Here is a 23,875-nt window from a genome sequence, read left to right on the forward strand (position 1 = left end):
CTTTTCATTTTAATATGACAAGCAAAATAACTCACAAGGGCAGTCGTACACACTGTGAATGGTGTACTGTTGCTTGAGAGACTTCCTTAGAAATATTATGGTAGCAGATCAGTGTGTAGAGTTAGCACTAATGAGCTATGCATTACTATTATGTTCATTTCACATCACTCATATAGTGAGATTTGAGTCCCAGGCCTGCTGCTTGGCTGAGTGTTCAGTGCTGAAGCTAAAGTAACATTTGCATCCAGCAGGTAAAAAGAGATTGTGGCGCTTTTGTGTGCGGAGGTGGTTAAATCTTTAAGGCAATGAAAAGAAAGCAAAGGAACTCTGCACCTTTGACCAGAGAAAAGTATGTGAGAGCTGCAATGTGGAGAATCACTTCTGCCACTGATAATGCCTGACCCTTCAGAACATTTAAAAATGAATTTACTGCCACAGTGACAATGCTGGGGACTAATTATCCATGCAGCAGGTACAGCTTGAGCAAGTTTCCTCACATCATCCCACCAACATGCCTCGACCCTGACTTGGAGAGATGGTTTTTCATGCCCATTACAGCCACTGACCTTCTGTTGAGGCTGAAAAAAAGCAGAGCAGGTGCTGCAGTGGATTTGGCAGGAGTACATCTCTCTGCTAGAAAATTATGTGAAAGGTGGCCACCAAATGTTAAAAGTTCTCTGGGTAAAATGTTTCAAAAGCAACTTCGACCTGGTCTACATGCAGTTTGTACCAGTATAATTGCAAGGTAGGGAACGCGTTGGGTTTTTTTTTGTTGTTGTTGTTTTTTAACTGGTACAACTCATAGTGTAGATGCAGTTATAGGTGTATAAAGGTGCATTATACTGATATAGTTTATTCCCTTTCCCTTATGGGAACAAGCTGTGCCACTCTAAGCACATATACGTTAATATAACTGCATCCACTCTTAGGGGGATTGTAGCACTTTAATTATATCAGTGTAGTTAAAACAGCACAACTTTTTGTATGTAGATTTAAGCCCAGATCCTCCAAGGTGTTTAGGTGCCTAACTCCCACTGAAATCAATGGGAGTTGGCACCTAAACACCTTGGAGGATCTGAGCCTTAGGAGCCTAAGTCATGAAAAGTCAATGGGACTTAGGCTCTTTAGTCATTATCTGCATTTGAGAATGTTGCCCTCTCACTACTGCTGTAGGCCGAATTCAAAACAATATATGACTTGTTGAAATCACAGCTTGCAATATAAGAGATGTAAAAATGTAGTGTGATTGAGCACATGATATTACAGTATCTGTTACAGTAAAGTAGTTTAAGAAACTAATTGATAATGAGAAGTCCTTCAAAAAGACTCTTGAGATGCTGCTTGCTGTTAGCACTCAGACAGATGCTTTATCCAGGGCTTTAACATACTTTTCTTTCTGATCTCTAGTTCAAGACCAGTCCTTAGAAATATTTTCTGGTCCTGACAGAATTTCTACCAGTCCACATACGTGTTTCTAGCTTTAGCAGGTCATGATATATTGGCCCTTTAAAAAAAAAAAATCACATTTTTTATTATACTTGCTTCTCTCTCTCTCTCTCTCACTCACATACATACACACTTACTTCAATTCCAACATTATTTTCACAATCAGCCAGAATTAGGCCCTATCTCCACTACCATTTTAACCAAATTTGTAATTAGTAACAAAATTGGGTCTAAATATAGCTTGTATATAACATAACAGGGTTAATGCTCAGGAGCCGTGGTTGCTAACAGTTGTTTCATCCACGCTGGCAAATGTTTATGTTCCTGTAACTGTTTGACACACTTCTATTTGCATTGTCGATGGACCCACTTAACTGTGCTTGTGTGATCAGTTTGGTGGAACTTCCATCTCAGCTCTGAATATTGTCTCAGATTGCTTGTGTCACCCCGTGTGTGTGCTGTCAGGGCACTATCTCCTGCTGAAGTACTATTTGTAGATTCCACGGCCAGAAGGGACCACTGAGATCATTTACTGCAGCCTGCACCCCGTTGGTTCTCAAAATATGTTCTCGCACCCCTTATCAAAAATCGTTGAAGTAGGTCAGTTACTTAAACCTAGATATATTTTTTGTTTGTATATTACAGTAATTGTTAAAAAATGTATAATGTTAATAAATACATAGGTTTGATGAAACAAAGTAGTTGTACTTACGTGCCTGTGCTTAATTTGTTTTCAATGATTTACCGTCTAAAAAAATTTGGTGTGTCTCGCACCCCCAGAAAGGGCATCTTGTACCCCAGGTTAAGAACCACTGATCTAGTCTGATTTCCCATATAACACAGACCATAGAACTGCCCACAAAATAATTCCTAGAGCATATATCTTAGAAAAACATCCAATCTTGATTTAAAAATTGCCAGTGATAGAGAATTCACCAAGACCCTGGGTAAGTTCTTTGAGTGGTTAATTACTATGGAATAACATTTTAGACTTTCCCAGAATGCACTGATACGAATAGTTACATAGTGGACAGACAAGTGTGGCTGACATAGTTTAGCGTTGTGAAAAAGCTTCTGGGTAGACATAGTTCAAACATTTTTGTTATATAACTGGGTCAGATTAGAAGGTCACAAATTGGTTATGGAAACATGGTTTGTACTTGTAGTGTATAGAGGGCTTTAGAAATTAATACTTTGTGTTGTTTGAAAGCTAAGATTTCAAACTCTTTGTTCTCTAGACATCATCAGATAAAACTATGTCAGAATTAAAATGGAGAAAGAAAGCAAGATGTTAATCAGAATAATGTGATTTTAAAGCCCAATGGCTCACAAACTGACTGTGAATAAAATATAAGTAAGAATAAAATAAATAAAAATAAAAGTAAAATACTTTAATATCTTCTGGAACACTAGCTTTTCAATGGTGTAATCTTTAAAGCTATCACTGGTCCTTCAGTCCAGCAGTACTCTGAAGTACTGCTCCAGGGCTGAATATAACAATTCCAAGATTTTGGACCTGCATAATTTTTTATCCCTGATTTAGACATTTTTGAAGTAAGCCTGCTTTCCTTCCTATAATGTCCAGACTTTATGTGAATGAGTTGGCGAATTATGATATCCTCTATTGAATGGCCTCCAGAGAGGATAACTGACTTGCTTATTAATCCCAGCAAAGGGAGTTTGCCTTTAGCTCAAGTGTTTCGCCTGCATTTTGGAGCTGAGACCAGTGTTCTAGTCTTGGCTACTTAAATCAGAGAATGTGTTATTTATCTGAACATTGCTTGTCATCTGTTTCATATGAATGTGTTACACCGCCAGTGCTAAGCTCCCCAGCCAATACTTGTCCCATCAGGCTTGCACACATTTTGTATCTCAAGGAAGGAAAAAAGAAAAGAAGTAATTAACTCACAACATGAAGATATAGGTACACTGATAGCCAGAATGATCCAGGCAATGTCCACCTTGGTGAGACAAATGGTTGCTCTGTGCTGGGGTTTATCCCCCTCAGTGACATGGGAAATATTCCCGGGCATGCCAGGCTTCCAGGTTCCAGCAGGCACCAGTCTGTTTAGAAAGTTTCCTGTTGCTGTGGAGCCAGCTGTTGAAATGGAGCCAGCCAACCTTGTGGTGGGTGCTGTGGAGAGAGCCTGGTTGGATAAAGTAGCATTATTCACCATGGTGTGCTGCGTCGTGGAGGTTCCTTTAGGGTTTCCCATTGTAGGTGATGAAATGTTGACATCAAAGCTGGTCTGAACTGAATGACCTGCTGCTGTTGCAGTTCCAGGGCTGGCAAACAAAGGTACATTTGTACCTGGACTCAAGGTTACCCAAGAGTTATTTTTGCTCAGGATATCCCATATATCATAGTGTGTGGATTTAAAAGGCACCGACACTGTTTTGGGATCAGTCGATGGGCCAGCTGTTGGGGGGGTAAGATCTGCTCTCTGCATAACCAGCCATGTTCCATTTACCCGCTCTGCTTTTTTAAGGCCTTCCAAGGTGTTGCTGTGAAGAGAAGAGCTTGAGTCTGTCGTCGTTGCTGGCCTGGTTCTATTGGGATCATTGGAGGCTGCAATCTGGGGCTGAAATGGATGGTTAGTGAATGGGCGCCTCAAAGTAGGAAAGGGAGAGTGCAGTGCTGTCTTTAGGTAAGGCTCTGTAGATTCTGTAAAGCTGCCTTTGAAAATCTGAAATATTTTCCCCTTTGGGCGAGTCTGTCCTGAATACAAAGCACTCTGGTTGTATAAATGATATGTTTCCATTTTGCCAGCATGATGGCTGCTGGTTGCTTGCTTCTGGTCAATGGTAGGGGCAGGTATCTCCATTGGGCGAGTTGAATGACTAGTTGTGGGAACGGGTCCTGTCGTGCGATGGCCTTTGTGTCGAGGTGTTATCCCCATAGCTGTGATAGTGGTAGTGTCTGTCAGGAGGCCCCGAGACGATGATACACTCGGAGGCAGTATCTGAACAGCAAACACCAGCTCTTCTGTCAGTGCCAAGATCAGTAGAACACCTTGAGGAAAGGACACAGAAAGGTATTGAAATGAAAACCACAGAGGTACAGACTAAAATCCCTATTATTGTGTGTTCACGCTTTCCTTCTTCAAGCTTTCATGGTATTTTATAAGTTAGTTCACTATAATTTGTCAGGCACGCATACATTAGGTAAAGAGATTGCAGTGAGAGCCTTAGGAAGACACCAAAGCATTAAGTTATAGTGCAGCAGAAAAGTTCACGACTAACTGTAATCTTCACCTCCTTCTCTAAGAAATCAAGAAGGAAGGGACAAGGGAAAGAGAGCCTAAAGGAGCTCTGAAAGCCCTAGTTCTTATTGGGGGAGGATTCCTCCAGTGTGGGAACTCAGGAAGGCAGCTGTAAGGTTGCGTTCTGACCCTAGCATAAGGGCCAGGCCAGACGCAGGGCTGGGAGTAGGAGGAGGGGTGTGTCCTGGGCAGGGCTGGAACATGTAGATTCCAGGCAGTGCTGCCACTCAGAGTCGCCTGCAGAAGGTGCTGTAATTGGGCTACTCTAGCCCCTGGAGCAGCCCAGGATCTGGAGATGCAAAAATGGTTTAAAGCCACCTTAGTTTCCCACCCGCTGGGCTTCAAGATCTGTGGTGGGCTCCTGGCATGTAGTAGAAGGGGGAACAGGCATCACACATAGCCCCTAACATATGGTGGAGGGGTGGGAGGAGTCCCTGAAATAGATAGGAATGGGAAGGTGGCACATAGGGAGCTGGTGGGGAGTGATCTGAGGAGCCCCTGGTGTGTCCAATATGCTCGGCCAATAGAAGCTTTATAGTGTACCCCTAGGGGGTTGCAATTAAAACAACATATTTTCAATTTTATTTGTGCCCAGGAGCACCCCCTTCCAGACAGCTTCCCACTTTGTTGTGAGCCTGCTGTGGTTTTTAGCCTCCTTGTTCTTTGGCTAAGATTGTTAAGCATCAGTAGAGATTTAGGGTGTCTCTGTTTTTGAGTGCCAAACTGGAGATGCCTTAAAGAGATCTGATTTTTTGAGCAGGTGGATGGCTCAGCACTTTCTGAAACTCAGATCTCTTTAACGTGTCTAAAGTTGGGCACAGAGAAATTGAGACACCCAAAATCACTGGTCACTTTTGAAAATCTTGCCTTTTATCTACAGTGTCTGAGAAGTGCAAAACCCTCAAACACTCTAACATGGGCAAATTCAAAAGACCACCGTTTTGAAACTACAGTATTATTAGGCTTCCAATTTTGACCCAATACCGTCAACCTCTGTTTTAACTTTTATATGGATGTTTGAATTATCATTTCCTGTGCTTGTACATGTTGTGGAATTTGGGGTTCTCTGTAGGCTTTTGCTCTTCCCACCGCCCAGGAAGTGACTATTAGCTCATGAAAAGTAACACCGGCAATGTGAATTCTTGTGTTTATCTCTAATCCAGATAACAGTAACAGTAGAAGCCCTTACCCTGTTCTGCTGATGTACCTTTATGTCACTACAACTTGCAGGAAGCACACTGATGCCATGTCTTCATTTACTGAAATTGTCAACTACCTTGTGGATGCCTGCCCACTAGAAATGCACTGAGAAAACCAATTCATTTTTAAGAGGCCATTGGCCACCACTAGATGGCAGTACTAAACTGGTTGGCATTAGAACCAGTGATCCTGAGAGGAAAGGCTCCATAGCCTATAACCAACCCACTGAGCCAAGTGTTTTGAACTTCTTGGACACCAAATTAATCCATTTTAATCCTTGCAATTTTAAGCCTTCCAGCCAGCAGTGTGGGACACACACACAACCTCCTATGAGAGCACTATTAAAAGCCATTTTGATGTTAATTCACTTGGGAGTAATTTCTCACCACTGAAAAGTGAAACCTCTGTAGAATGGGGCTCATGAGCATCAAGGAAGATGCTGCATTATAACTTCCACTGGGGTCCCTGGACACTGCTGGGATTAGTTATTTTGATTTTATACAAATGCCATACTAAAGGATGCCCATCCCGAGCCCTTGAAAAGAAAGGACTTAGTAGATATAAAGTAAAAAACCCCTAAAACAAACAAAAAAAAAACACATTAAAAAAAACCCCAACCACCAAAGTAGTAGCACTTTTTCCTCCTGCCCTACCACATGTTAGTTGATCACAAGCCATGTAACCCATACAGCTTAGAACTGCCTCATTGTAGTTTCCCCACCCTAAACTGCCTTATCCCTCCACTCATGCTCACTCAGTATGTGTTGCTGCCTATACAGGAGGTCAACAAATTGACTTTAAAATACAGTGTATAAGACTGTAATACAAATAACTAGGGCTGTCGATTAATCACAGGTAACTCACGCGATTAACTCAAAAAAATTAATCGCGATTAATCGCCGTTTTAATTGCACTGTTAAACAATAGAATACCGATTGAAATTGATTAAATATTTTGGATGTTTTTCTACATTTTCAAATACATTGATTTCAATTACAACACAGAATACAAAGTGTACAGTGCTCACTTTATATTATTTTTATTACAAATATTTGCACTGTAAAACTGATACAAGGAATAGTATTTCAGTTCACCTCATACAAGTACCGTAGTGCAATCTCTATCATGAAAGAGCAACTTACAAATGTAGATTTTTTTGTTATATAACGGCAGTCAAAAACAAAACAATGTGAAACTTTAGAGCCTACAAGTCCACTCAGTCCTACTTCTTGTGCAGCCAGTGGCTAAGAGAAACAGTGGGAGATATTTATGGGAGATAATGCTGCCCGCTTCTTATTTACAATGTCACCTGAAAATGAGAACAGACGTTTGCATGGCACTTTTGAAGCCGGCATTGCAAGGTATTACGTGCCAGATATGCTCAACGTTTGTACGCTCCTTCATGCTTTGGCCACCATTCTAGAGGACATGCTTCCATGCTGATGACGCTCATTAAAAAAATGTGTTAGTTAAATTTGTGACTGAACTCCTTGGGGGAGAACTGTATGTCTCCTACTCTATTCCACCCGCATTCTGCCATATATTTCATGTTATAGCAGTCTCGGATGATGACCCAGCATGTTGTTCTAAGAACACTTTCACTGCAGATTTGACAAAATGCATAGACCCCAATGTGAAATTTCTAAAGATAGCTACAGCACTTGATCCAAGGTTTAAGAATCTGATGTGCCTTCCAAAATCTGAGAGGGACGAGGTGTAGAGCATGCTTTCAGAAGTCTTAAAAGAGCAACACTCTGATGCGGAAACTACAGAGCCCAAATCAACCTTCTGTTGGTGGCATCTGACTCAGATGATGTAAATGTAAACAAACTTGTTTGTCTGAGTGATTGGCTGCACAAGAAGTAAGACTGAGTGGACTTGTAGGCTCTAAAGTTTTATATTGTTTTGTTTTTGAGTGCAGTTTTTTTGTATATAATTCTACATTTGTAAGTTCAACTTTCATGATAAAGAGATTGCACTACAGTACTTAGTATTTTTCAATTCATCCAATACATTTCTTTTTTTACAGTACAAATATTTAATCAAAAATAAATATAAAATGAGCACTCTACACTTTGTATTCTGTGTTGTAATTGAAATCAATGTATTTGAAAATGTAGAAACATCCCATAATATTTAAATAAATGGTATTCTATTGTTGTTTAACAGAGCGATCAATTTTTTTTAATTGCGCGATTAATGGCGATACATTTTTTTAATGGCTTCACAGCCCTACAAATAACTCAGCACCTTCTAGTGACTGACGCAGATGTTAGCGAATGCTTTTCGCTTCTGAAATAAAATAAATAAATAAACTTCACAGAAAAGCCCCAACCTGGTATCTTGCTCACCACCCCTAACCAGAAAGGAAGACACTTGATCGAAGTGAAAAAATATACTATTGTGGAACAATGAGATGCTTCCAACAGACAGGAATACCAATGGAGCACCACTCAGTGAAATGCAGGGAAATTTTTCTGACCGCACATACTGTGAGGTCAAGGTCAAGCTAGATAGTTCAGTGATCAAATGGCTAATATTTCATGCCAAGACAAGTAGCTGCAGGGGAACAATTTAAAAGGGAAGAATGAAGATTTGTTTTGGATTCTGGAGATAATGTTTCAGAAAAGTTCTGGGGTACTGCTCTAAACGCATAAGGTGAAGTGTGTTATGATAGAACTCCTGTTAATTTTGGAAGTAGCATGAATAACAACCTCCAGCCATACTCTTGACTGTACATTGGATTTTCCTTAATTTCTAACAAAGGACATAGTTGCCAGCTATGCTGCACACAAAGCAGCAGAGCTAGAACCTCTGGTCTTCCTCTCCAAAAACACATACCTCTATCATTTAAGTTAATTATGAATCAATGTTGCCAGACATTAGGATTTATAACCTTTGTAGCCCAGTCAGAGGAAGTAACAGGACTGACACTTCATTTTTCGAGGACATTTTTTTTTTCAATACAAAACAGAACCAAAAATCAAAACCTTTGGCTTTCAAAAATTGTCAATTACAAAAACTAATTTTTGAAAACTACTTCACACCGAAAGCTTTATATGGTTGAAAACCAGAAAAAATATTTTGGTTTAAAAGCCATTTTTCATTGAAAAAATATTTCAGCCAGCTCTTACTACATTATGGACCCACCTCCTCCTCATTTAAACAGAGCTCCAGCAGCTGGAGTTCCAGTTCAGCACTTGGGCAACAGTCAGTCTGGGTTGATTCCATGTCCACAAAACACAGAACTCTATAATTGCCATCTAACCCATAGCTCCTCTGCTCCACCAGCAGAAACTGCCCATTGAACTAAAGGCGAACCTCTGAAGATCCTAGTTTCTATCCCTGATGCTTACATGTACAGTTCAGATATTAACCATGGCATATGTCGGTATGCACACATACTGTAGTTAAGGACAGGTTTCCCCTTTTTTTGGATATGGACTCCAGCTGCTCAAGGCACAGCTTCATCTATGTGGGGGAGTATACAGTGTACTGCCCAGTGCGTATATGTACCACTGCCATCTAGCGATAGAATGCCAAAACTGTATGAGAGCTCCAGCCACCAGAGGGCAATGTAATCAGACACTAAGAAGACAGAAGTCTAAATACTGCAAGAGCCAGAGAGTCCTAGTGGCTAGGAGACCTGTGTTCTATTTCTGGCTCTGCCACTGTCCATGCCCCAGTTGTAAAACGGGGAAAATGATACTTACACATTGAGATCTAAAGTACCGCGTAAGAGCTAGTATACCACTACAGGAGGCTCTCCGTTAGCTTGAGAGGCAGACGCTGAAAATGTTGGTGCTGAAAGCTCTGCATGGGCACAAGGTCTGATGCCACGTGTCTCCAGTTTAAATGGGGACTTGTGTCTGTACCATGGACTTTTTAAAATGGGATTCAGAAAATATGATAGGCTTCAACAATGATCAGCCCCATCCTTGTGAGAGTCCATACACTAATGCTACAGATAGGGGTATGCTGCAACTGGGAGCGTGCCTCCCAGCCCAGGTAGATGGACACGCGCACATTTGCTCTGCTCAAGCTAGTGCACTAGAAAGAGCGTGGAATGTGAAATGGCTTGGGCTAGCTACCAGAGTATAAGCCTGGCCTACTCTCTGGGTCCATACTCAGGTGGCTAGCCCATGCCACAAGGTCCACACTGCTAGCGCAAGTGCACTAGCTCAAGCAGAGCTAGAATGTGTCTGTCTAGCTGGGCTGCGGGGGCATGCTTCCAGCTGCAATGTAGACATATCCTTAGTGTCCTCTCCTATTTGCCATACCACAGACCTGAACTCCACAGTCTCTGTACATCAGAGGTCCCCATTCATGGGGCGCGTGCAGAGGAAGATTCAGGGGGGGTGCAGCTGGGGCCCAGGCCAGGGAGCACCACCCAGCTCTGCTCCTGGCCCTGTCCCCCTCACTGTGCCAGGGGTCCCAGCTGCAAGCCCCATACCCAGGGCTCTGCTCTTAAGTGCGACTGCCAGCTTAAGGCTCCGCTCTTGGCCGTGGCCTGGAGCCCAGGCTGCCAGCCTCAGCTCTGCCCCCGCACCCAGCTGTAGCCCCAGCCTCGGCTTCCCTTACCCCTGTCCGTGTCCCCCTGCTCCCAGAGCCACAGCCCCACTCCTGGCTTGGGCGAGGGGGCACAAACAGGGGTAAGTGGGGGCATGAGGTAAAAAGCTTGGGGACCACTGCTGTACATACTATGCACTTGTCCTCGATAAAACAATGGTTCATCTCAACAATGAACACAAATGCATCTACACACACACTGCTAAAATATCAAGACAGAGCTTTGAGTGTGAACATTTGACACCAAAACTAGACTGTAGTATCCCGTGCAGAAATGAAAGATATTATTTATAAACTGTGACAAAATAAAGCAGTCAACAGAACTGCAGCATGGAGGTGAGGTACATTTCATTTTTGAGAGGGGAGATTTTTGAAAGCACAAAAGGCAGTCCAACACTGAATTCCCATTGATTTTCACAAGGTGTAAGTCAGGGCAGAATTTGTCCCTATAGCTTTTAGATGCTCAGACAGAAGGTTAGCAAAATATAGCTTAATGAGGACTCACTCTGGATTTTAGCAGATATTCATGAATAAGTGGAAAAATCTGTTCTCTTTTCTGACAGTCCATCTCTTTTCTACGTAAAGTCACTTTAAAAAAAACACTGAGGCAATTTACAAGGCATCCAATATTTTTAGATGTGGGATTATATAATTTTAAAATAAGGAAAGGTGAGTTGGAAGAATGTGATGTTGCCCTAACATGACAACTGAGGAGAGTCCTGACAAATCTGAAAAACAATTACTTGAAGGCACAAGATTTTTTTTTTAATCTACGTATTGAATATGCTGTTATGTTGAAAGATGCTGGAGCATTTAGGCCCTGGTCTGACAAAGATTTAAGCACATGTATTTCTATGCACATAAGGCCCATTGACTTCAATAGGCCTCCTCATGGGTGTAAAAAGTAAGTGTGTGCACACAGGTGCCTCCCATATCCAGCAGACTGGGGAATTCATTTCCTAGGATTTATGGGGTTGGAAAGCCATGGAAACTCAAAACTAATTCCTGTTTTCTTTTTGCATTCTTCATGCTCAGAAATGGCCAAAAGATTTTATTTGTGTCATACATCAAATGTGAGCTTTGGAGCCTAATTCAATAGCTCTGTTAAAAACCCTTCAATCCTAACAAGAATGTTGATGGACCTCGTATGTTGGCAGTGGGAACAACATCACTCTGTTCTTGCATAATACTTTGAGCACTGTCCAAGTACTGTACGTTAAGTCCAAAATGAATTCACTCAATTATGAAAAATAGTGCAGTAAAAGGATGATATATGCAGATGAAACCAATAAGAGTCTTTACCAGGATACAGTGGACCAAATCTTGATAAATCCTCAATACAGAGGGCCAAATCTAGGCTTACGCTGAAACTGCTCCCTTCCATGGAAAAAAACTCACAGGAAGAGCTAAGGGATATGTTTATCTGGAAGAAAATGATGAAATTCCTCTAGAGCAAGGGTCTTTGCCTGGGGCTCATGATGCCAACAGGTGTCAAGAGGTTGTGATCACCCTGTTCTTCCCACATTACTAAAGGAGAGAGGTCCAGGCTTTGAGAACCACTGCTCTGGAACTTCTTCTGAATACTTTCATTGAGGGGAAGGAATAGCCTGCCTTCTCCCCATCAGAAGAAGCTGGGGGTTCAGTCCCCAGAACTTATAGCTCTTTGGGTATCTAATCTGCTGGGTCTTGAGCCTCAGTTCTGCTGCTCTCTCCTGGCTCTGTTGGCACAGGTCTGGTGAAGCCATGCTGACACGGTTCCTGAGCTGTCCACTGCCCCTGCTGCCCCCTCTTAAGAGGGTTCCATTGCATGGAGGGGTGGGGTCTGCTCAGGAATTAACACAGCCAGAGGTTGCACTAGATACTTTACTAACAGTAGCTGGTAAATAGTTTTAACTTCTTCAAAAGTAAAGCATAGCTTATTAGCCTTACACGAGAGTCTGTGCATGTTACTGGAGTCAGCTCAGATGTTAGGTAGAATCTTTAAACAACAGCATCTTATGCAACATGTGGTCTGAAGTCAGTAGAAAGACTCCCACTGACTTCAGTGGGCTTTGGACCGAGCCCTAATTGCATAAGATATAGTGGAAAGTTTTGAGCCCCATATTAACATCTTTCATGGTGAATGATTATCCACAAAGAGTTCAGTCTGGCATTTGGAAGCAAAGATTCCTATTCTGGCCCTCCCCACCGTAGACCCAGCAGCAGAATAAAAAGAGCCTCATTGAGCTGTGCTTGAAAAACATCTTTGCTGTGGGAAGTCAGGAACAGCTTTGTATTTACACCTACTGCTGGATCTGTTATCTCAGATCGCCTTGGGCAAAGGAAGCAAAAGGAACAGTTCTACAAGGGGAATGTACAGATCCCAATTAGACTACAAAAGCATATCTTGGATGCATGTATACCTGGGCAGAGTACAGTGTGCTTGAACCTTATTGTGCCTCTAACATTCTTGAATTACTAAATGGTAAAGACAGCACTTGATAAAAACTGTTCAAAACAACTGAAATAACACATTTTTGTAGTGAAAACCTTCTGCATTATCCTGTTCTTTTGTCATATGCATCTCAGCTCACAACAACAAAAGTAGAAACAGTGACTTTTAAAATATGGAAACTGTATAACCTGCAATATTCTATAACTTTTGTTCACGTAATTTTTTGGTATGTTTTATTGTTTACATGCTGAATGAATGCTTCAAATAAGTGATAGGATTTCCATGTAAACAATGAAAGGTTTCAGAGTAGCAGCCGTGTTAGTCTGTATTTGCGAAAAGAAAAGGAGGACTTGTGGCACCTTAGAGACTAACCAATTTATTTGAGCATAAGCTTTCGTGAGCTACAGCTCGCATTCAGCTGTAGGTCACGAAAGCTTATGCTCAAATAAATTGGTTAGTCTCTAAGGTGCCACAAGTCCTCCTGTTCTTCACGTAAACAATGTAGAGTAACATTTGTACAAGCAAAGGGTTGAGCAATTTCAGTTACCATGAGCGATGGAGGAACTGACCAAAAAATAGGCTACTTCCACATAAGCTGTTTTTCTTCACACCATCTTACACAGAGTCCGAGAATGCCATGCAATAGTTCTCAAACGTGCCATTACACGTTCTTTTCTATTTTTTCTTCAAGGTATTGGTCAGAGGAGAAGGAAAATGCAGTTAATATTTTATGGATTACACTACAAATTCAACCCTACTTTTGTATTCAAGGTCTGATTAAAATCTATGACACAGAAAGTGAAACACGAGGAATAACAAAGGAGTGCAATTAATCTGACAGCAATAATATAAAATAGCCTGAGCAGAAGTTTTGGAAATCACATAGAGAAACTAAGAGCAACCAGAAGACATTGACACAGTATGAGAATATAAGAGTCTGCCATAGAGTTTGCACAAAGCAACTATGCCCAGCCCTTTAACAATTTAAATTATTAAAAGAGCAACCATCACTGCTGGTAAGGGTCATTTCCATCAAAGGCTTCAAGTGAGTCTGTCCATAAGCAAAAATTAATTTTAGATTTTCAAGTGATATAACACCAGGTATTACAAATAAAATAATATCTTCTCATTCATTTTCATGCTGCACACAAAGGCAGATAGATACTATGGTAATAGGTGCTTTAAAAATGCTATAGATGCCCATTCATTTAAATACATGCAGACTTCTGATCCTTGTAAAAATGATCATTGACAATCTAATAGCACAATAATTACTAAGGAGAAAAATAAATGACGACTTTTATCTGATTGTATTAGGGAATCACTTACCTGAAAATATCATTTGGACTTGTCAGCAGACATCCTCACCTGCTCACGCCATGCAGACTTGGAAGCTTCGTATTTCAACGTAAAAAATAAAAGATGCTACCATCTCCTAATTAATGAGGTAGTTCCACTGAGGAGAGTTTGCTGCTAATGTTGGAATTCCTTTGGAGGAATGAAGACAGACACAGACTAGGGAGGCGTGTCTTCCAGAGATGTAAAATAAAGGGCTTGTGCTCCTTTATGAAATACCATTGCAAACGCAAAGCAAGCTTATTAGTTATTGAACCATTTGCTTTCTCAGCAAGCAGACTGAATGGCTGGCTGGTATTCCAGCTTGCTCTTCTATCAAGTCCAGATACAGTCTGTCTGGCACAATTCTATTCAAATGCTACAGAGGATCACTGTCTGTTCTAGTTTGCTGGGAACAAAACAGCAACAAGCTCCACGGCTGCACGTCCTTGTGAGACTGCCTAATATTCTGTTTCAAGGCACAATGCTCCTGCTCTGATATATCATTTAGCTTTTAGCATGCAGATGGGTTTTATAAATCTAGCTCCCGATTCTATACCTGTAAGAATAGTTATACCTTCATTTGATTATTTATAGGACTATTAAAATTCTTGTCAGAGAAAAATATGTAAAATGAAATACTGACCCTATTCTTTTCCTTTCTTTGGAGTCAAAACACCTCATAGATTTTATTATTCTCTTTGGTGATAACTTTATTATTTATGTTTTATCACTTTGATTTTTTTTAAATATTGAAAACACAGATCAACCTCCTGATTCTTAATGCCAGCTTGGTAATATTCTTTTGTTTGTGTTACACGAGCAGTAAGGATGGGTGAATGGAAGAATACATTGGCCAAGCAGCGCAAATATTGGCCTAGTTCAAGACGCTAAGTGTTCCCCAAAAGGAATAGGGAAAATAATTGGCTTTCAGACAGTATACACCAAGATGGGTTTCAGTGTTAGAGGAGCACTGCAACCTGACATGAGAGAATCCCAGCCAGTCTATGTCTGGATATAGCGTCTCAGGCATTCCTCACTTACTGTGGGTACTGGAATAGCCCAAGCAATTTGCTACCCTCAGTCTCCTTAGAAAATTCATTCTTGCTGTTTTGGGAGAGGAGTGGGGAGGAGACGTGGTGGTGGGAGATGAGGACCGGGTTTGGAACAGTAAGCACCAAGTCCAAGTGGTGTCTGTTCAGGGAGTAAACTGAAGCTAGCCACATCTGTGCTAGACTATGGGCTAGGCTATGTGCCCCAGTAGCTTGAGGCAAACCTGGTCTGTTGTGATTGATTGGACCTTGGATACCAGGTCCGACATGGTCCGGAACCGGGCCTCCGGAAGGAAGGCTCTCGCTTGAGTTGAATTGAGCAGTGCCCCAATAAACTCTATTCTCTGAACTGGCATAAGGGTCAACTTTTGCTCGTTTATCATTAGGCCCAGCGCTCGGAAGGTGGCTTGGACCAAGTTGATGCCGTTCTTTACTTGAGCCTCTGAACGACCCTTGATCAGCCAGTCAGTGAGGTACATGTATCCCTGAACACCTTGCTTTCTGAGGAAGGCAGCTACCACTGCCAGGCATTTTGTGAAAACCCGGGGGGCTGCGGACAGGCCAAAGGGAAGAGTGGTAAACTGGAAATGATCTGTGGCCACTGAAGATAGAAATGTGAAAGTAAGCATCATTCTAGTCGAGGGCGGTCAGCATACTAGTCCCCTGGAGCCAGGGAGGGGATGATGGAGGCCAGGGAGACCATACGAAACCTCAGTTTCTTGAGATATCTGTTGAGTTGAAAGAGGCCCAATATGGGACAAAGGCCCCCTTTGGCCTTTGTGCTTAGGAAATAACGGGAGTAAAACCCCTTCCCTCTCAAGTTTTGATGTAAGTTCTCCATGGCCCCCGTCTGTAGGAGTGTGTGCACCACTGTTCCCTCTAAGCTGTGCGTGTGTGCGCATGCACACAGATCCTAAACCCCGTGCACATGGCGAAATACCGCACGCACAAACATTTGCACAGAAGCACAAACATTTGCACAGAAGAAATTTTTTGCACACACAGCCTGTCAAAAATTAGAGGGAACATTGGTCTGCACCTCCTGGGTAAGGAGTTGCTTGTGAGAAGGGTCCCTGAAGAGGGACAAGGATGGGGTGTGGTAAGGAGAGGTGGATAAAAACTGCAGGGTATAACCAATCGCCACTGTATTTAGCACCCAGGAGTCCAATGTTATGCAGAACCACGCCAGGCTGAAGTGGGACAGTTGGCCCAAAAATAAAGGGGAGGCAGGATCTGAAGTGGGAACTGATACAGCGCTCTTGGGCGCACTTTCAAAAGCCTGCTTGGTCTCAGCTGAGTACCTGTGTGACCCTGGCTGGGAGGTTGAGGTGAATGGAAATGGTTGACAGCGCTTGTAACCTCTCTCTTTTCTCTTATGGGGTCCTGTCTCAGAGGCGGAGCCAAGAAGCATGGCGACTGTTGAGGCCTGAAGTGCTTCCTCAAAGCGGACGGAGCAAGAGGCCCAGGGACCTGAGGGTAGCCCTTGAGTCCTTCAGGCCGTGTAGTCTCGCGTCCGTCTGCTCTGAAAATAGTGAGGAGCCTTCGAAAGGGAGGTCCTGGATAGACTGCTGGATCTCCTGAGCGAGTCCCGATGACTGCAGCCGGGAGCATCATCTCATGGTGACAATGGAGGCCATTGTCCTGGCCGCCGTGCCTGCTGCATCCAGTGTCCCCGGAGAGAGGCTCTGGCAACATTCTTTCCTTTTTCTAAGATGGCTGAAAATTCCTGCCATAAGTCTTAAGACATGGAGTCCTTAAATTTGGACACAGAGTCCCACAAATTGTAGTCGTATCTCCACAGTAAGGCTTGCTGGTTTGAGATACATAGTTGTAGGCCACCTGTCAAATAAACTTTCCTCCCAAACAGATCAAGTTTCTTTGCATCCTTCTGTTTGCGGGTAATGCTCAGCGGGCCCTGTCTGTCCCTTTCGTTAGCCACCAATATGACAAGGGACTCAGGAGGGGGGTGAGAGTAAGGATACTCATACCCACTGACTGGCACATAATATTTCTTCTGTGCTCCCTCCTGCTCAAGGATGACAAAGCTGGCAGCTGACCTAATGGGGTCGGCGTGACCGGTAGTGACAACAAGTCTCTGGCTGCTGCAAAGATCTCCTGGGTTGAAAGCACTGCAATTCCGCAGGTGCCGCGATGACTTCCTGCTGTCGGCAGAGGGTCCCCCAGTAGACTCTATGGTGCTACCATGGGACCTGGGGTGGAGGAGTGCCCGAAGTGGGTCGCGCTCCACTGCCTTCCCTTTGCTTGCCTTTCTTTGGCACTGGCGAGTGCCCTCTATCAGTGTGCTTCTTTTTCTGCTTCTTCCTCAGCCCGGGGGTGGAGAACAGTGCCGGAGGAGTACTTTGCACCAAGTTCCAAGGCTGGTCTAAGAGCAGCTTCCTTTAGGATAGCTTTAAGTCTGATTGCTCTGTTCTCCTTTGTGCGAGGTTCAAAGTTCCAACAAATTTGGCAGAGGTCTTTCATGTGAGATTCTCCCAGACAACTGGAGTGTGGGTCGTTCACGAGCATAAGCTTGCCACAAGAGGCACAAGGTTTGAGAAGAGGGTGCTAACTATCTACATTAAAAGTGCATCCTGTCATGTTTTACGGTCATGCCAGAAATACCAACAGGGATGCACTGAAACAAAAATAACTTCGGGAGGACATTCATCTTCAGCGAGGCTAGCCTACCTAGCTGAGAAATTTCATATTTGTTCCATTCCCCCATGTATTTTATTATTTTATTTTAAAGATTGCTTTACCCATTTAAATGTATATAGCTGACAACAGTTTGTTTTGACCCTTTTGGGAATATTAATTTCTAAAATTTCACATTTATTATAGTTTATTTTGAAGCCGGATACCTGCCCAAATTCCAAATCAACTGGTCTATAATTTTTAGCATGTTTTGCTGCCCTTTAACAAGGGGTGGTTTCTCATATTTATTGCAAATGGCTCCATTGCCAAAGCAAACAGAGGATAAGGGGAAGGCTTGTCTTGTACCCCTAGACAAATTAAAAGGAAGTGATTGATGATCATTAACCAAAGCAGACAATCGAAGATGAGTAAGGCTACGTTTTAGTCACGGGTAATTTTAGTAAAAGTCATGGACAGGTCACGGGCTGTGAAGTTTTGTTTACTGCCTGTGACCTGTCCATGACTTTTACTATACACTCCTCACTAAAACTTGGTCCGGGGAGCCACAGATGCTCTGGGAGGGGCGGTCTGGGGGTGCTGCAAGTGCTGAGGGGGGGCTGGCCCGGGACCCCCGCTGGTGCTGGTGGGGAGGATGAATGGGTGGCAGTGCATGGCCTGGGACCCATGCTGGGAGGGGGAGGCAACAGCACCTGACCTGGGATCCCCGCTGGTGCTGGGAGGGGGCAGGCAGCAGTGCACAGCCCAGGACCCCTGCTGATACGGGGCTGGGGGGGAGGGGAGGGTTGGCGAGCCTGGCTAGGGGAGGGGCTGCCAGGGGGGCTCTGCGCACTGCTTCCGCCACAGGTGCTGGCTCTGCAGCTCCCACTGGCCAGGAACTTCAGCCAATGGGAGCTGCGGGGGTGGGGGTCGCCTGCAGGCACAGGCAGCAAGCGGAGCCCCCTGGCTCCTCCACCTCTAGGAGCTGCAGGGACATGCCGGTGGGAGCCGGGGAGCCACCCCCCACAGGTAAGTGCTGCCCTGCACCCCAACTCTCTGCCCCAACCCTGAGCCCTGTCCCACACACCCAAACTACTGCCTTTGCTGACCCAGGCAGCCCCTGAGCCAGCACCAGCCACTGCAGAAGTCAAGGAGGTCCGTGACTTTCTGTGACCTCCATGACAGACATGCAGCCTTAAAGAGGAGTATACAGGGCCAATATGCCTGTAGAAACCTGATTTCCAAAAGCCAACTTTACCAAAATCTGTCTGAGGTGCTCCCACTGCGGCCAGGTGAAGGCTTTTTCAGCATCCAAAGAAAGAAGAACACAGGAAGAATTGCTAGAATTAACATGAAAGATGAAGTTTAGAGTTCTTCTGATACCAGAGAGTCTGCCAGCAATGAACCCATATGGGTCAGGGTGAACATAATTGGGCAAGATGACAGTCTGTTTGCTAGCACCTTGGCATAAATCGTAGCTTCCACATCAAAGAAATAGGTCTGTCTGTAATAGTATCCAAAAAGAAACAGAACAAGCAAAACTATTTCAAGAATATTTTTGAAAGAAATCTGAATTTGCAAGATGTTTTTTGGTCTGAATGCTACCACTTCACACATTGCTTGCCCATCCCTAATTTTGTAATCCATGTCCCTCCCTCTCCAGCCCTTACTTGGCAGTGCTCTTGTTGGCAGGATGCTGTTGCCAAGGGAGACAGACTGGATGTGCAGCTGGCTTTTCTTTAATCTGCATTTACTGCTGCAGATACTATTGATGTGACTGTACAACCTTTGGCTACTAAGACCTACAGTCAATGTCATATGACTTTATGAAGAACTTTGACAATTGCATGAATAGCCATACTGCATGTTGGAAAGCTAAAATGGGACCTTGTCAAAGAAGGGATTTACTTGGTGTCACAAATGCTGGCTCAGTCAAGGGTATCAATTTCATTTATAGCAATAAGAAGGGGACAAAAGGATTTAAAACTATTTTAAGGAGTCCCCTCCAAAATAAAAGCCAAACACAGTGCCTACACATATTTGGATGAGATAACTCTCAAGCAGAGAAAGGAACTCTTTAGAGTGTTACATCAAGGGGATACATAAAGGAGCAATGGATGAAACCCGGAAAAGGTAAAAATTAGACTATTTCTAATGATGAGAGCTATCAGACTGTGAAATAGTCTCTAGTCGGAAGCAGTGGAAATCTCATTTCTTGAGACATTTCAAAACCAGACTTTACAAAGCATTAGAAAACACGCTATAGAAAGAACAATATTTCATTGGCATGAGGTGAAAACTAGATGACATATGAAATCTTTTTCAGATCTAACTTCTGCAGGACGTACTCAGAATTTCCATTCATATTACTGGGAGTTTGGGCTCAACACGGATTGTAAAATCAAGCACAATGATATTAATGCTTGGCTAGTTTGCACAGCATGAAAGCCATATCTTGTATAGTTAATTTACCTTGACTTATGTCATATAGAAAGTGGTTCCTTTATGGACTGTTACTTCAGTCTCAATATGGTGTCTCTCTCTCTCTCTCTTTTTTTTTTTTTTTTTTTTTTTTTACAACCAGCAATGATTTTTTTGTTTATTTGCCAGTAATATTTCTCTCTCCAGCTTTGTTTGAAACCCATGAACTAAACATGACAGGAACAAATCTCCAGGAAGATGTTTGCTTTCATTAGATTTATAAAGACGGGTTTGCACATAAGGAGAGGACTCTACCTGATGGGGTCCTGAAGTGGAGGTTAGGGAAAAGGAGTTCTAGCAAGAAATTCCTCAAAGAGGAAGCAATTTGAAGTACTGAAACTTGACTGCTATCTATCTTTGTTACTTCTGAGCCCCCTATGACCTTGGCATTTATATTCACGTAGTGTGACATCTTGGGGAGAATGGAGCTCTCTCATGTGAAAGTTCTGGAGAAATATCCTCTCTCTATAAAGATGCTTCCAAACACGGTCTGAAAGATGTGGTGCCACCCCAAGGCAGAATGTTTAAGGTAGGCATTTTGTTACCCATTAATCCTTCTACTAGTAAGATTGGTGTCATTTTTTCCATACCATTCCTGGAAAGTCAGGGGCAGGTGCTATAGAAACACCAGTTCCTTAGTTAGATGTTATACTAGGATTACATACACACACTGACTGAGCTTCCACTGGCCTTTCATGTGTCTCAGTCATTTCATCCCTTTCATAGGCAGCAATTTGGGAAATTCACTACCCTAGAATTCAAAGCCCATGAAGGTCAGAGAATCTAATGCTGCAGCTGGAGTTAGAGAGGAACTGGACAGTTTCGTGACCAGTAATAACATTTGTAGATCAAATCTCATGCTTCACAACATAAGCTGATCTCTGCTGAGATAAAGACAGTTTTTCACCCCATTAAGGGAATTGCATAAGTGGCTAGCTACTGATATATGAATTTTTGCCTTCCTTTGAAGTCAGATATTGAACTAGAAGGAATGATGGTCTGGTCTGGTATGGTAAATCCTATGTTCTTATAAGTGAGGTCACAGCTATACCTCAGCTGGACACAACACACAATTTCTGTTAATGCGGGAAGGACCTGGCACCTTGTACTTAATTCAGTACTGATATGATTCATTGCTTGATTAACTCAATTCAGTAGTCAATGACATAGAAGACAGTGTACAGGTACTTCATATACTGCCTGATCCAGTGATACAGTTTATCATATCAGTAATTTATGTCTCCATTTGAGTGTGAATGGCATTATATACCGACTGCAATGTATTGAATTCCATATTGGGGCGTTAGTTTTATGTGCACATTTGCATTTCCTTCCAATTTAACAAGCAGTGTCTGGGTGGTGTTTCTGAATGTTATTTTGAATATTGTCAGGCCTCAGTTTCCCCCTCACACTGTAGAAGCACCTGGTGCATACAGAATACCATTTACATGCACTGACTGCTATGGAAATAGTTTCCCTAAAGCAGAACTGACTAAAAGTAGTTCCAAGGAAAAGTTTTGTAAATTGTTTCCTATCTAGTTTGCGGTATCTACCTAGAAACGTGTAGCTACAGAGAACTGATACATGCATAGATGCAGCAAAGCACTTAAACACAATGCACAACTTTAAGCCTGACAGTAGTCCTTTTGACAGCCTGTTTCAATGGACTGCTTGTGTGCATAAAGTTACACGCCTCGAATCGTACAAACAGAGTGCTGGAAGGGACCTTGGTGGGACCAAGGAAATCTAGACCACCCCACACAGGTTTCTTAAAAACCTCCAGTGATGAGGATTTCACAGCCTCCCTAGGAAGCCTGTTCCAGAATTTAACTACTCTTAGAGTTAGAAAGATTGTCCTAATATCTAACCTAAATTCCTCTTGCTGCAGATTAAGCCCATTACTTCTTGTTCTGTCTCTATGGGGCATGGAGAACAATTAATTTGATCACCGTCCTCTATATAACAGCCTTTAACAGATATGAAAATTGTTACCAGGGCCCACTCTCAACCTTCTTTTCTCAAGACTAAACATGCCCAGTTGGTTTTTTTTAACCTTTCATCATAGGTCAGGTTTCTTGCTACTCTCCTCTGGCCTCTCTTCAATTTGTCCACATCTTTCCTGAAATCTGGCACCCAGAAATGGACACAGTACTTCTGTTGAGGCCTCATCAGTGCCAAGTACAGTGAGACAGCTACTTCCCGTGTCTTACATACAACATTCCTCTTAATATACCCCAGAATAACTAGGCTTTTTTTGCAACTGCGTCACATTGCTGACTCATTCAGTTTGTGATCCACTGTAACCCCCAGATCCTCTTCAGCAGTACCATCACCTAGCCAGTGATTCCCCATTTTGTGGTCGTGTATTTGGTTTTTCCTTCCTAAGGGTAGTACTACGCACTTGTCTTTATTGAATTTCTTGTTGATTTCAACTTGGTGTCATCCACAAATTTAAGAGCAATCTATACTCTCCTCTCTATTATCCCAGTCATTCATGAAACTATTGAATAGCACCGAACCCAGGACGGACCCCTGCGGGATCCCACTAGATACGCCCTCCCAGTTTCACAGTGAGCCATTGATAACTCCTCTTAAGTACAGTCTTTCAATCAGTTGTGCACCCATCTTATAGTAATTTAATTTAGATCATATTTCCCTAGTTTGCTTATGAGAATGTCATGAGGCCTTACTAAAAAAAGCCTTAATAATATCAAGTGCTTTGTTGGGTTGGGGTCAGACTGTCATATTAGCCTTGTCAAAGGTTAACATCTCAAAGTCATCCCTTTGGGGCAAGAGCAGGCACTTCCCTTACCTCATTCTGTGGGCAGGCACAACCCTGTGGTCTGGTTCTAGGGTATGGGGGTGCAACACTCCAGCTGTGTCATTTAATAAGTCTGCCCCCTTGCAGGGGATGTAAAGCATTCCCAACAAAAGCAAACTACTTCCCCAGCTCCCTTCCTAGAGCAAAGGAGAGAGAAGCGGTCACTCAGTCTCAGTTCTCACTTTTCAGTGTGAGTAAAGATAAGGGATTAATCCTAGGGGATTTCAACAACGAGACCCAGCCCAGCCCATCTTTCTCCGCAGAGGGCTTGTGCAGACAGTGCTTGCAAGCCATAGGTCAGTTGGTGCCACAGGGCCCCCCGCCTCTGTGTGCTTCGGAGTGCTACCTTTACTGCACTGAGTTCCTTCCACTGAAAGCCCACCTCCAGGCCTGACAAGCTTCCCAGGAGCCACAGATTGGGGCTGATGGAAACCTTAGGAATACCTTAACGCTTGCATTCCTTACTCTTGTGTTGTAGCAACCAGGCAAGGTACTAACACACTTCAACAGGACTTTATTTTTAAAGTGGAAACCTCTTAACCAAGCTGCTGCTGCACCCTTAGTAGCTCTCACTCCGCCTCCTCAACTTCCCCCCCCTTCCTGTTTCCTGTCCTTTCAGACTCCCAGCAGCCAGTGCTCCCAG

The 23,875-nt window shown here is 43.0% G+C and overlaps 1 protein-coding gene across 5 annotated transcripts in view; it reads right to left on the minus strand.

Annotated features, from left to right (window-relative positions):
* TMEM108 (transmembrane protein 108) overlaps positions 1-23,875 on the minus strand; it is a 234,263-nt gene that overhangs the window by 14,837 nt on the left and 195,551 nt on the right. For 4 of the 5 annotated variants that reach the window (XM_074945538.1, XM_074945536.1, XM_074945537.1 and 1 more), the window contains one exon: positions 3,356-4,459. In XM_074945538.1, the coding sequence (XP_074801639.1) occupies positions 3,356-4,459 (1,104 nt within the window). Of the gene's footprint in view, positions 1-3,355; positions 4,460-14,241; positions 14,620-23,875 lie in introns of those variants that run through there. The other variant, XM_074945539.1, reaches the window with a different exon arrangement.

This window comes from Natator depressus, chromosome 2 (genome assembly GCF_965152275.1).
Source record: "Natator depressus isolate rNatDep1 chromosome 2, rNatDep2.hap1, whole genome shotgun sequence".
Lineage (NCBI taxonomy): Eukaryota > Metazoa > Chordata > Testudines > Cheloniidae > Natator > Natator depressus.